This window comes from Balaenoptera musculus, chromosome 1 (assembly GCF_009873245.2).
Source record: "Balaenoptera musculus isolate JJ_BM4_2016_0621 chromosome 1, mBalMus1.pri.v3, whole genome shotgun sequence".
Classification (NCBI taxonomy): domain Eukaryota; kingdom Metazoa; phylum Chordata; class Mammalia; order Artiodactyla; family Balaenopteridae; genus Balaenoptera; species Balaenoptera musculus.
Window position 1 is genome coordinate 22,751,533 of NC_045785.1, and position 12,716 is coordinate 22,764,248.

The following is a 12,716-nucleotide window of genomic DNA, read 5'->3' on the forward strand; positions in this document are numbered from 1 at the left end:
CCCATTGTATTCAATATCGGTCAGATTTTCACCAAGCCTATATTAGTATACTTTATCTAGTTTCAGGCTCCACACGGGATAAGGAAATATAAAACTAACTAGAAGATTAGAGGAACTCTGTGAGGAAAAATTAAGGAAATTGGAGTTATTCTGTGAAAAAACAGGCCATGTTTACACATCAGAAACTCTTACCTGGAAGCTAATGACCTAATTATCTTACAACTCCACTCAAGACAGAACCAAAAGAAATGGGTATAAATTCTGACATCAGGGATTTAACTCAAGTATAAAGGAAATGTAACTATATAGGAAGATGATAAATCGTTCTTGCCTTCAGGAAGCATCCAATGTAGGGGCAAATGGAAGAGAGAAACAATAAGTAAACAAATAACTGATAAAATGATTACAAGTTATTATAAAAGCTATGAAAGGGAAATAGTATGCTGTGCTAATAAAAAGGACCTGCTCTAAATAAGATGGACAGGGAAGTTGTCTATGAAGAGGTAACACTTAAGCTGAGACCTGAAAGATGAACATATGTAACGGTAAATATTATTAAAGGGGATGTTTGAAGAAACTTTTTTAGATAGAACTCTAATAGCATCCAGTAATTACTTAACGTCATCTATTCTTTGTCAATATATATATTTTGAGTGCCTGCTAGGTATAAGGTACTTTGATAAAAATAAAAATTATGGCCAGTTTTCATTAATCATGTACTGTGTGGTAGGCACAATACCAAGTGTTTTATATATGTTTACCTCATGTAACATGAAGTTTTCTTAGGCTGGACCCTAGGATATTTCAGACTTGGTAAATAGATCTCTTTGCTTTAGCGCATAGCTGAAACTAGACCCGAATGGTTCCGCTTCTGAGATTAGGGAGAATAACAGATATCAGTTGATCTCCTTATACTCAGCAATGTAACATCTCCCAATTCCAAACATGCCTATTTCTTGACTTGTCCATCTGTAATTCTGCCTCTTAACTGGAACCTGCAGTACCAATCATATATTTGTCCTTTGTTCAATGAGGTGTGTTATGGCTTCTGAGACTCACAAAGTCCTTGTGTGTGATACGTTTTTCCCAGTATTTCATTGACAGCCATGAGAGGGGATTTCTAAATATGTGTGTGTTTGAAAATTAAAACTACTAACTATCTTTTGAGAATATTTCCTATTTAATTAAGTGTTTGGTTTGATTGCTGCTAAAATTATAGGATGATAGGCATCAGAAAGTGTCTAATCTGAAAACAGCCAAAGTAGTTTGGCTAACCGTCATTCTCTAGTATTGTAAAAGTTTTTTCCCCCGCTTAGGGAAGTTCTCTCAAGTTATCTGTCACTCTAGCAGATTTTTTTTTAAGCATTCCCTCCTCCCCCTACTCCTACCCCACCCCCACTAATGCTTTGTTCTGGCACAAATAAGGTCGAGTTCATTTTTAGATCTACCGTTTCCTCCTCCATCTCCCAATGAGAACCTGTAGCAAGTGTCTGTGACAAATTCTATTTGGAACAGGTCCCTTTGAGATCTTAATTTAACTCTGTGCCCCCACAGGTTTCCAACAGAGCCAGCTAAGAAGGATGGAGAAAGCTCCCTCAGAAGCTGCTGATTTTCTTGAAACATTTATTTTCTCAGGTTCCAAGCCAATCAAAAGCTAGGCAGGACAAGTAACAAATCACCACTCTTTTATAGTAAGAGGCTAATAACCCAGAGAGTTATGGTTTTATCATAGCCTCTCTTGATCATTTTTTTTTGCTCCATTCTCACCTTTAACCCTCCCAAATACGTTTAGTTCTTGGCCCAAGCAGATTTGATTTTGTCAGGAGCTAGGTCACAGAGCCTTCCATGCCTGATGGGTCTCAGTTGTTCAGCCTACTACTGAGTCTTTGACTGACCTTGTTCCTGCTTTTCTTTAGCTAGTAAACATGCTTTTCTTGCTTTCAGCTAGAACAAAAGTGCAAACTGTTGTTTCCCCATGGTGAAGCCCATATTCTTGAGCTATACTCACATTTCATCCCAGCAGGCAAGAGGTACTCTTATGGGGGAGCTACAGGATTGCCCTTTTTGGGTTAGTTTTCTCTTTGACTGATCTCAAAGCACATAAACATCATTCAGTCTTGCAAAAATAAAAAGAATAGACTATTAAATGAATTTTCTGAATGAATATCTCCAGAATCAAAATTGTGTCATATGCCTCACTGATTCTTTTTCCTATACTGTTTTCTCTTAGACATTGCTTTTGAAAAAAATTTACTTAATTGCAGCCTATATTGCCTCAGGAAAAACTTTTAAAACAAATTTTTATTTAAATGAATTCCTTTCCCCCACCCCCAACACCAAATGAGGCTGTTTCCCACGGAGCCAAAAAAAAAAAAAGACTAATCCCCAAATTCACACAGCATATTAGGAGATATATTTAGTATTATGCTTTTCTTGGATACAGAGCTGCCTTGATATATAATAAACACAGAATTTTTAGCAGTCATCAAGTGACAGGCTCCCACATGTTTTGATTTCAAGTATAGATCTTTTGAGGTTTTTTTTGAAGAAATATGTTGGACCAAGAACATTTGAGTTTTTGTCTTCACGTTGTATTTCCCAGATCATTTCTGGCCAAGTCTCTTGAAAGTTGGTTTATGCCTCCTGTTACATAAACTTGAATGTTATTTCTCATATTATTTCCAGCTTTGTTAGCCTAGTTTTGATCATTTCTCCCTGGAATATCGCCTGTGAGAGCTTCCCCCTAGTTGTCCAGTAGTCACATCTGCTGGAACAGTTTAGTTATTTTAAGTTGTCAGGGAGACATATAAGGTATATGACAAGTTCTTATTAAATCACTCCCCATCCATTGACGGTTACTGGAAGATGGTTTGAATGGTACTGAGGGATGAAGTGAAGCTGTCAGAAGCTGCAAAACTTAAGGTTTTTAGTGTGTGTGGATAGTATTGACAAAGAAAAAAAAATCCATTATATTATATACCCCTGAGTAATTATTCAGAGATAGTAACCACTTGCTCTGGAGGCTTGAGCCAGGAATTTCAGTAATAAATTTTTGTATCGAGAAAGGGCTATTCCTGTTTACCAAAATCCAGCAACAGTCACCTAGTGATAAGAAAGCAAAACTATCTCCAGGTAGAAATAGAGGGATACTGTACAGTTGCAACTCACCAAGGCAAGGCAACCCATGGTGGGAGTTGAATCTTTCACCATGTCCTTCGTTTAACAGTTTCTCTCTCTCTATTGCTATCTCCATCCTGTCTGAGCTGAGCCTAAATCAGTTCCTATCAAGCTGAGGCTAATTGAGTTGTGGGATTACCTGCTTGGGATGAGGAGTTGGAGATCTAGTGCTGTGTCGTAATGGGAAGAAGAGTTGTAAAATTAAGGAGTGCGCTCTTTATAGGTTATATAACTGCTAAGAGCTATAGGGTTACGATGCTTCACTGCTTCCAAGAAAAGCACTGTGTTAAAAAAAAAAAGCAAATATACCATATTGTATATTTATAATTTGAATGTAATTTATGGATTAATAACATCTATCTTGGATGTGGTGTATTTTCTACCAGTGCCCATAGTCTATGATGGGCTCCCCTTGGTGGTGTTTTTTTTCCCTGAATATTTATTGTTTTGCATCTTTGTCCTTTCAACTATAGGATTTAGACAAAAGTCAAGAAGAGATCAAAAAACATCATGCCAGCATCAGTGAGCTGAAAAAGAACTTCATGGAATCTGTACCAGAACCACGGCCTAGTGAATGGGATAAACGCTTATCCACTCACTCTCCCTTTCGAACACTTAACATCAATGGGCAAATCCCTACAGGAGAAGGAGTGAGTACTTTGTCCATGTGACCAATTGTGAGAATGAGTGAGATAAATGCTTTTGTATATTGATAATCTGTATCTGAAAGTTTAGAGCTGAAAGTTAGCTTTGGTGTCTTACCAATTCATTCCAGCTTTAAAGCATTCATAATCAAACACTTGTTTTAAGTCATATGGACTACTCAGTCCAATTATGGGGGCCATTTGGAGCTACCAGTCGATGACTGGGCCCTGAGAACTGTCTCTACAGCTGCATGCTTCTGCCTAGTGTATGTTTACAAATGGACCATGAGCCAGTGGAACTTCATGTTCAAACTGTGCCTTCAAGGACCAGAGAGTTTACTAAATTTAGTAAGGTCAAAATTTGGAAAGGGATAGGCATTTTTAAAAAACTTTGTTTGAACATTTGCACAACTTAGAAATGTCTGGAATGGTTGACCACAATTATGTAATAAACCAAGGAGACCTCAGCCAGAGAATGCAGAATACCAAGTATTAATGATTGTATTTCAGTTTTAGAAGAACTATTGATTTATTTTATCTTTATGAGTAACATCAAGCTTTTAATACACTGTTTTATAAGATAGTCACAATTAGAGGAAGAGATACCTTTTAGAGGCTGTTCTTTTTCTATTATTGTTGTCATTACCTATTTTAGAGATCCTACACCTGAATCTGTGTAATGAGAATATCTTAAAAGTTACCTTGAGCACATATTCAAAAATTCTTTACTTATCCTTTACCCTATACAGGTTAAGTATGTATATAAATAGTCACAGTGACTCAATGAGTGAGTGTAATGATTTTAAAATTATATGCTTATTTCCTCCCAAAACAATAGCAATTCTAGTTAAGAAAGGTAAAGTGATATCTTAATAATTTTTTAAAAATTTGTTTTTATATTCAGAGTTCATGGTAAACTATCCAACTTACTGTTTAGTTTCTGGAACTGGAGAAGATAATAAAAGTTGGTTCACAAAGGATACATTTTATATTTTTCAAAACGTGATTAAAATTGGCTAACAATTCTCCAAATAGAGTTGAACCAGCTTCACCAAGAAGGCTGGAGAATTCCTGAATGATGGGCAGGGAGAGAGAGTTACCAGGGTTGATAGGATGCAGTTGTTCTTATTCACTGTCCTCTCAGCCTCCACTCTCTGATCTAAGTGGACATTAGTTCTGTATCCCAAATCTGGAGCATATACCCTGAACTGAGACAGTGACTGCTTTCTATAAGTCTATGGCTCCCTGATAAAGCACTTGTTGCTACCTCGCCTGGCTAACCCTATCCACAAACCATAACTGCATATTTTCTAGAAGTTTTCTTTTTGATTCTGTGCAAGTAATAAAAGATGCTCAGCTACTTTGGAGAAGTAACTTAGTACCCTCTTGGATGAGGTTTGGTAAATTTGAACCAGTCTCCATTTCCAGAAAATATCTTGTGTCTTAATAGAAACCCTTCAGAAACCATCTCAGGGCTAGTTTTGGGAATGGCTGTTTCATTCTGTGGACTTTAAAGAAATGACTTTTATAAATTAAATTAGATCAATAGGGAGTACTTTAGCTCTAGGGTTATGATATTACCCCTCTAAATGAGTAATGCAATAAGTAAGAACTATATTGTGGTAACCTTTTATATAGGATAATTCTACTTCCTGGCGTATCTTACTTTTTCTTTAATAATTAGGACAATATTTTTGTTCTCTGGGGATACCTCTGCCACCTTTGACAGCATTGTTGTTGCATTGCAAGGCAACTGAATTTTATATAATTTGTGTATGACCAGGTGAAGAAAACCTCTGTCCTTCCCTCGGAAAGAAAGGTTGGTGGGCCAGAGGTAATGCTGCTGTTATGACTTGTGCTTCTCAATCAGAATTTGCTCTTGTCATGGCACTAAGCAGAAAATTCCCCCAGAACTGATCAGCAGCTGCTCAGTGATTTTTTTTTTTCTTTTGGCTATACTAGTAAATTCACACTCACCGCCTTTTGACCTAGCACATAACTTTTTCGCTGCTGCATTTTGCAGCTTTCAATTTGCTTATTTTGGCGCATGGCTGGTTGAAAAGCTGCATGAAGATATAAATATGTATTCGGAGAGAAAAACGAATTTAATTGTACCCTATTCTTTTTATGTTGTCTTTCTTCTCCCCCTTATTTTCTTTTAAAAATCATTATAATTTTGCATCCTTTCTTTTCCTTTTCTCCTTTTTTTGCTGACCAGTCCCCCAGCTACTTTCTCCCTGATACGTATCACTTAGGGGTGTGCAAAGAACCAGTGTTGAACTTCCAAACAGATCAGAGAAGGCTGGCTCAACTAAGAGAACTTAGAGCCAAGTTTTTCCTTTCATAGAAAACATCTGTCTTGACTGGATGGCAGAGTACAGAAATTGCCAGGGGAGAAAAATTTCTCAATTGGACAACTGGAAAAAAATAATTTTCCTTAAAAGTATCAAAACCATTTGCTTAATGTGTTGTATAAACCTTCATGATGGTCGTTATTATTATTTTAAATCATGATTCTGAAGGGAGGAGGGAGTTTGTAATTGTTGAGATTTGTGGGAGTTTGGTTTATGGTTTTTGGTTTTTTTTTCTGGTAGACCTTGGAGGCTCGTATAAACTTTTATACTTTCGTTTTTCTTTTGCAGTCTTAGAAATGTATAGGATTAGGATTTTTATTCCCTTGAGCAAAATCTAATTGCCATACTGAATGAACTGTTGCAGTTTTCTAAGTCCATATGAAGAGATATGAGGATAACATTTTATATTCTGCCATTCTATTTGTAATAAAAGTAACTTTTCTGATGGCAAGAAGAATGCTTCATTATTGGCTTTGCCCAATTGATCTAAGACAAATTGGCAGCACCAAAGCAATGAGAAATGACCAAATATTTGTGTGAATATCCTTAAAGGAGGAATAAATACTGTAACTAAGGAAGTCCAGTGATTCCTTGAACTTTGAGGACTTCTACTCTTCATTCATTCATTCAGTTACCTATTGAGTACCCTACTGTGTTATAGAAACTTTGCCAGTATAATTGCCAAAGTAAAGTAAAATACAGTGTCCAAAAGATCTTCCCAAATCCTTTGCACATCCCCAAGTATCATTTTTGAGCATTTTCCATCTGTCATTTTGTTCATCTTTCTCTGTCTTTCTTGATCTTCTACCGTGAAAGCAGACACAGGAACGTGCTCTGTTAGTGCAGGATGAAGAGAAAATTAAAAGGCAAGAGAGATCTACTGAAAGCGCCTTGCCCCAGCAAGAAAATGAAGAAATTCTTCCCAAGGTTTCTATTCCAATCCCTGAGGATCACAAGTTTCTCAAAAAGTGCCACCTCTACTCTAGTACTTTTTCATCTCCTCGTATTCCTTTTGTGATGTCTCTTCTCGTGGTTCTTGCATTGGCTGTCTGGTGGTTGGTCTTTCTGTGATCGGAAAACGGGTGCTCATCTGAAATGTCAAGACTAAAACCATTGAACTTTGTTGTTCGCTTCTCCTGTGTTATCTCCTGTGTGATGCCCTCTGATCTTGACAGTTCACTGTCCTAAGGGAGAGTCTGTGATCATTTTTCTGTCAATAAAATGTTACTCTTTGTAGAATATATATCATGGGGTACAAAGGAGTAGCAATGGATTGCTCAAGCCTGTTTTCCTCACCAAAGTTTAACAAGTTTAGGCAAATCTGATTTACGCATATGGCAGGTTGGTACTTTCCCCAAAAGCTTTAACTCTTTTATCCTGCATGTTCTTATTGTTCACTGTTGCTATGTCCTCCTCTCCGGTGTTTCACAGAAAGCAGGATATCCTGTAGAAACATTTGATGGAATATTTTCCTAATCTTCGATAGTTATTTGTGGGGCATGGGCTCTGTAGTTTAAGAAAAAAATTCAAGTTGCTAACCTTTCAAAAGCCTTAAAATAATACATTTTAATCTGTGAATCTATAACCACTCCTTCTCTTGAGATATCAAACCAATATATACAAAGCCTTTTTTGGAAAAGGGCTTTTGACTTCTGTGGCCTTCTTATGTGTATTTCTGAGACGTACAGGGACAAACAACTTTATCCTGCCTGGTGTATAGAAGAGATCTGCAAAGGTTAAATGCATTTTTCACAAGTATAATGTTGATGGTTTAAGGAAAATGGTGCTGGTGCCCTTTAGCCTCCAGCCAGGGCTGAATTTTCCAGACTACTCTGCCCATCTTTAAAAGTCCTGGAATAACAAATTTCTTTAAGGTCTGCACATAAACATACCCTTCTCTGAATTAAAATACTGTGTTACTTCTTTATGAGTTAAGTAATTATATTGCTAGAAGCAATATTTAGCCATTATGATAAGCTTAAAATAGATATCGATATATTTTGTTTTTCTGATAGACTTTGGACTTGTTTATTCTTACATGTGTGTTGAAATCAATTGTTTTTCATTGATGGCCTTGTGACCTAAGGTTCTGTCGTGACAAGTGTGTGTCTTCTGTTTGCATGTTGATTTTTAAGGCTTACCTGAAGTAAATATGCGTGTGCTCTCTCTTCACAACACAACTCGGATACCTAACCTGTTGGGTTTTTTTTCCCCTCAGTATTAATGAAATCTTGCATGTAGTTTGCTTTTTATGGCGCTTGAATGTACCAATATGGATGATTTGGTTAATGTTGTCTCAAATATTTGTTTTGAATTCTGAGTTCCTAGAGTTATCAAACTGAGATTATTGCACTTTACTTCTCAACACTTCCAGCTGATGTAACTTCTACACAAGACTTTTTGTTTTTAAGATGACGGTGTCTTAGAGCAAAAAAAGAGAACCCTAAAGCCAAGAATCTTTTGTCCTTCAACAGCCACTATTATTATTCTATCTTCTCTGGAGACATGTAGAAATAATTCTCTGGTATTTCCTGAAAACTGCTACTCTGTTATTATAGGCTATCCGAAAAGATGGGAAAGAAGTGAGATGCAGGTTAAAATTTTAAATCTGGTATATCTTTCATGTCACAGACTATGTCTGTTTATAAGAAATATTTTGTAATTAAGCATATTTATTGATTCACTCATAATAAGAAAAAAGAGACCTCAAATTAACCTGAAATATTGCAGAACCATTCTTTAACACAGAAAGTGATCATCATCAGTACTCCCCTTTATCTGTGAAATAGAGATATGAGAGCTTTCCTTATGAAATAACAGAACTATGGCATTGGTTAGATACTTTTGAATTTTTTTCAAGAAACTAAAAAGGAAATAATCTTAGGATTTTGTTGATACTTTTATAACTGTTTCAGATTATATTTCCAGTTTTCATCCATGTACATAGCATTTTATTAATTATTATTTTAAATGTCCCCTTGAGTTTTGTTTCCCTTTGTATTGGAATTATTTCAAGTCCATTAAAAGTCTAGTGTAAGCCAACAATACTTTGCGGTTTTCTGAAGTGAAGCAGGAGCCCTCAGAGGTCCTTACTGATGATCAAAGGAGAGGCCCTTTCTTCTGTTAATAGGGTGAGAATGGTTGAGAGGGGAAGGGCTGATACTTTGAATTGGACTAATAAGCTGGCCAATGCAGGCTCAAAAGATATGCCCATCACAGTTATCAGAGGAAAAATATTTTACACTGCTGCCAATATGTATAACATAAAGCTGTAAATAGTCTTGGTTTCCCTCTCACATCTCATTTCATTCTTGGTACCAGAGACAGATCCAAATAACTGTGTGTTGGTTTTACCCTGGTTCAGCTTCTTAACAGCAGGTTGATGAGTGAAAAACAATTTGGACGAAAGGTATCATTACAGACCAGTAAAAAGTCTGGGGTTTTTGCCGTGGTTTTGCTATTAGTCATTTCTACGGTGACTCTGAGAAGTTCATTTAACTACTTGGTGCCCAGATTTCCACCTAGTAACTTAGAGACAAACCTACCTCATGAGAATGAATCTGTAACAGGTTCCAGGAACCAGAAGCTCTGGTTGTCATTAAATTCTTGGTCTTTTGGGGACTGGAAATTAAAAAAACAAACTCATTAACTTCCTGGATTTTTAAAAAAAGAAGTAAGCAATTAAATAGCTGTGTTGATTTCCATCTACTCTGTATTGATATTTGACCAAACACTTAAAACTACTAAAGTTAAAAATTCCTTGTACTCTTAAGCAATTCATCTTACCCATATGGTATTTTAGAGTGGACCATACTGGAAGATAAATCCAGCCTCTATATTTTGGACCTATCTTTTAGCCATATTCTTATGCTAATGCATGGCTTATGAAGGAGATTCAGTTTGCATGGGTCAATTCTACTACTTGTTTCTATCTTTGGTAAAAGTTTTGAAGGGAGAAGATATTGACTCTGTTGACAAACATGAGACTAGTGATTATCTGTGGACTAGATTTCGTTGCCATCCTAGATCCTAGTACATTTCTTTCTATTAAATATTATTGTAAGTTTTACTCTGAAATTTCTGTGGATATAAGCCAATTCACTTCTTCCTACATTCCTAAGTCACTACTGTAGTATTTCCTATAGAAAAGCATATAAGACATCCTACACATTAGAGGTTTGGTTATTTTTTGAAGGCATTACCAATCAAAATTTATATTTAGGCTTTACCTAGTGATCATGTATTTACAAAAGGAAGACAGAAAATTCAAAAATAATATGAGACACTTTCTCATTGTTGCTTTTTTCTTGCCAAGAGTATTGAGAATAGTAAAGATATATAGAACTTTTCTACCAAGTTTCCTTCTCTTCTGTTCGTCTTCATAGAAATTATAAAATCCCAAACTTTTTTACAGCATTCTCTATCACATTGCGGAAGACTATTATATTGTTTCTATTACACATGGAAGTTTTGCTTTTTTTCACTGCACTCAAACGAGCCCTGTTGCTTGTAATTTTGGTAGTAGAAATGGAGACAACTCCTTATTCTTATCTGTGGGATAGCTCCATCTGCCTCCTTTACACTGTAGGGAATAGTATCAGTAAGCCTGGCTCCTTTCTGCTGCTGTTATCCCTCATGCCCTTGGATCTCCTTTTTACTGCATCAGAACATGATGCAAAAAGAAACATGTTAAAAAAAAAAAAAAAAAAAAAAAAGAAACATGTTGGTGTGGACCTTAGGAATGGACACCTGAAACGGTTAAGAAGTTGTTGTTAAAGTAAGAAAGCCATATAAAGTTAGGCTGGAACAGGAAGAGGGGTAGCTGTGATCAGCAATTACAAATTCATGGAGTATTTCATTTTGTAAACGAAATTCCTTTCATACTAGAACTTGAAAAATAAAGAGAAGAGAAAGTAGAGTAGTTTATTACTCCCACAGATCAGAAGTAAAGGATGAAAGCTAAATAACTTTAATAATAGCCTAACCAAATGTACAGATGACAGATTGTTGAGGAAACATCTACGTGAGGAATGCTTTTCTAATCTTTTGTGATTGATATCCTAGAGGGTAGCCCTCCCCTTTATCATAGTCAAAATCCTGTTTGGGGTAAATAACAGAATAAATCTAATCTTAAAGATTAAAGGAGGTAGGAAGGCATAGAGTTCCAACTATCTTTTCAGGTCCCCCAAATCAATAAAGGATGCAGTTTAGTTCTGTCTCTTTAAAGAAGAGTCTCCATATGTATAGAATCCTATCTCAACAAAACACAGAGAATAAGAATTAAAGGAAAAACATGGTTACTGCTATCCATTCTTTATTCATTGCCCTCTAGGGCAATCAATGTATTGCAGGGATGGGTTGCAAAGAGGCAGCATTATCAGAATTTTAGGATTGGATAGGCCCCCAATCCACCTCCTCTCCCCTCCAATGCTTGATTCTTCTGTACAGTATCATTTAGAGATTCAGAGACCAAGTGGTCTCCCAGCCTGTGATTAAACATCTCCCAAGATATAGCACATTATGTCTTTCGACATCCCAGATTTTTAGATATTAATCATTCATGTATTAAGTCAAAGTCTGTTTCCCTGTAGCTTTCACTTCTTGGTTCTAAATGGAGGCATTCTGAAGAATTTTCTATCTTCCACTTTATAAGGTCTTCACCATAGTTAAAAGTAACTCTCACGTTGCAATTAGTCACAGTTCTTGCCCTCAGATAACTTACCATCTGATATCCAGTTCTGTCCCAGTCTCCCTCCTAGCATGTTATCCTTCTGCTTTCTTCCTTTCTTTTTCTAGCTTTTCTTGTTTTATCAGCTCTTTTTCTTTCTGGCTCCGTTGCCCATTTGTTGCTTCCCTATGGTTTATTCAGTTTTATGTCCCTACCCAATGACTTGCCCTCTCTAAAAGAACATTTTGGAATTCCTGGAAATCCTAGCTTCTTCATAGATCACACAGGCACTTGGGGTTTTTTGTTTGTTTTTTAGATAAAGGAGTTGGGGGAGGGGGTGGGATAGTTTTGTAGCTTTGGAAACTCCTTGTAGCCCAGAATCTGTTGACAAGATTGTATTGCCATTATATCCTGAAGCAGCATACCACCAGAGCCTGCATTCTAACTTTGCTTGCCTTCTCTGACAGCCTGGCTAACCTTTACATCCTCTATAATAGCCCCCACGTGATCTGATTTATACCACTTTGATATGATACAGTTATGGAAACTGACTTTCTGTTTAACATTCTGATTTTGACTTAGAGCCCCACTAGAAAAAGTGATATTAAAAATTTGAAATGTTAATCCATCTCTTTTAGTTTTGCCTGTCTCCTCAAAACTGTGAGATTCTCAGAGGTGTGAAGCCTTGTTTTATCTATCTTTGTTTGCCAAAGATACCTTTGTATCTCAGATATATAATGAATAATTAATATTTGTTAAATAGAATTAAAGAATTAGTAACATGGTAATGGATAAAGTCTAACTTTTCACTTAGAATCTCTTGTATTAGGACACAAGTTTGTGCCAAAGTAATCACCCCATGCCCTATCAGTA

General features: G+C 36.3%; 1 protein-coding gene across 29 annotated transcripts in view; it reads left to right on the forward strand.

Annotated features, from left to right (window-relative positions):
• Positions 1–12,716, forward strand: part of EPB41 (erythrocyte membrane protein band 4.1) — a 204,777-nt gene that overhangs the window by 149,089 nt on the left and 42,972 nt on the right. For 12 of the 29 annotated variants that reach the window (XM_036847646.1, XM_036847814.1, XM_036846869.1 and 9 more), the window contains 3 exons: positions 3,651–3,827; positions 5,605–5,655; positions 6,992–7,102. In XM_036847646.1, the coding sequence (XP_036703541.1) occupies positions 3,651–3,827; positions 5,605–5,655; positions 6,992–7,102 (339 nt within the window). The other 17 variants (XM_036847563.1, XM_036848056.1, XM_036848127.1 and 14 more) reach the window with 6 other exon arrangements.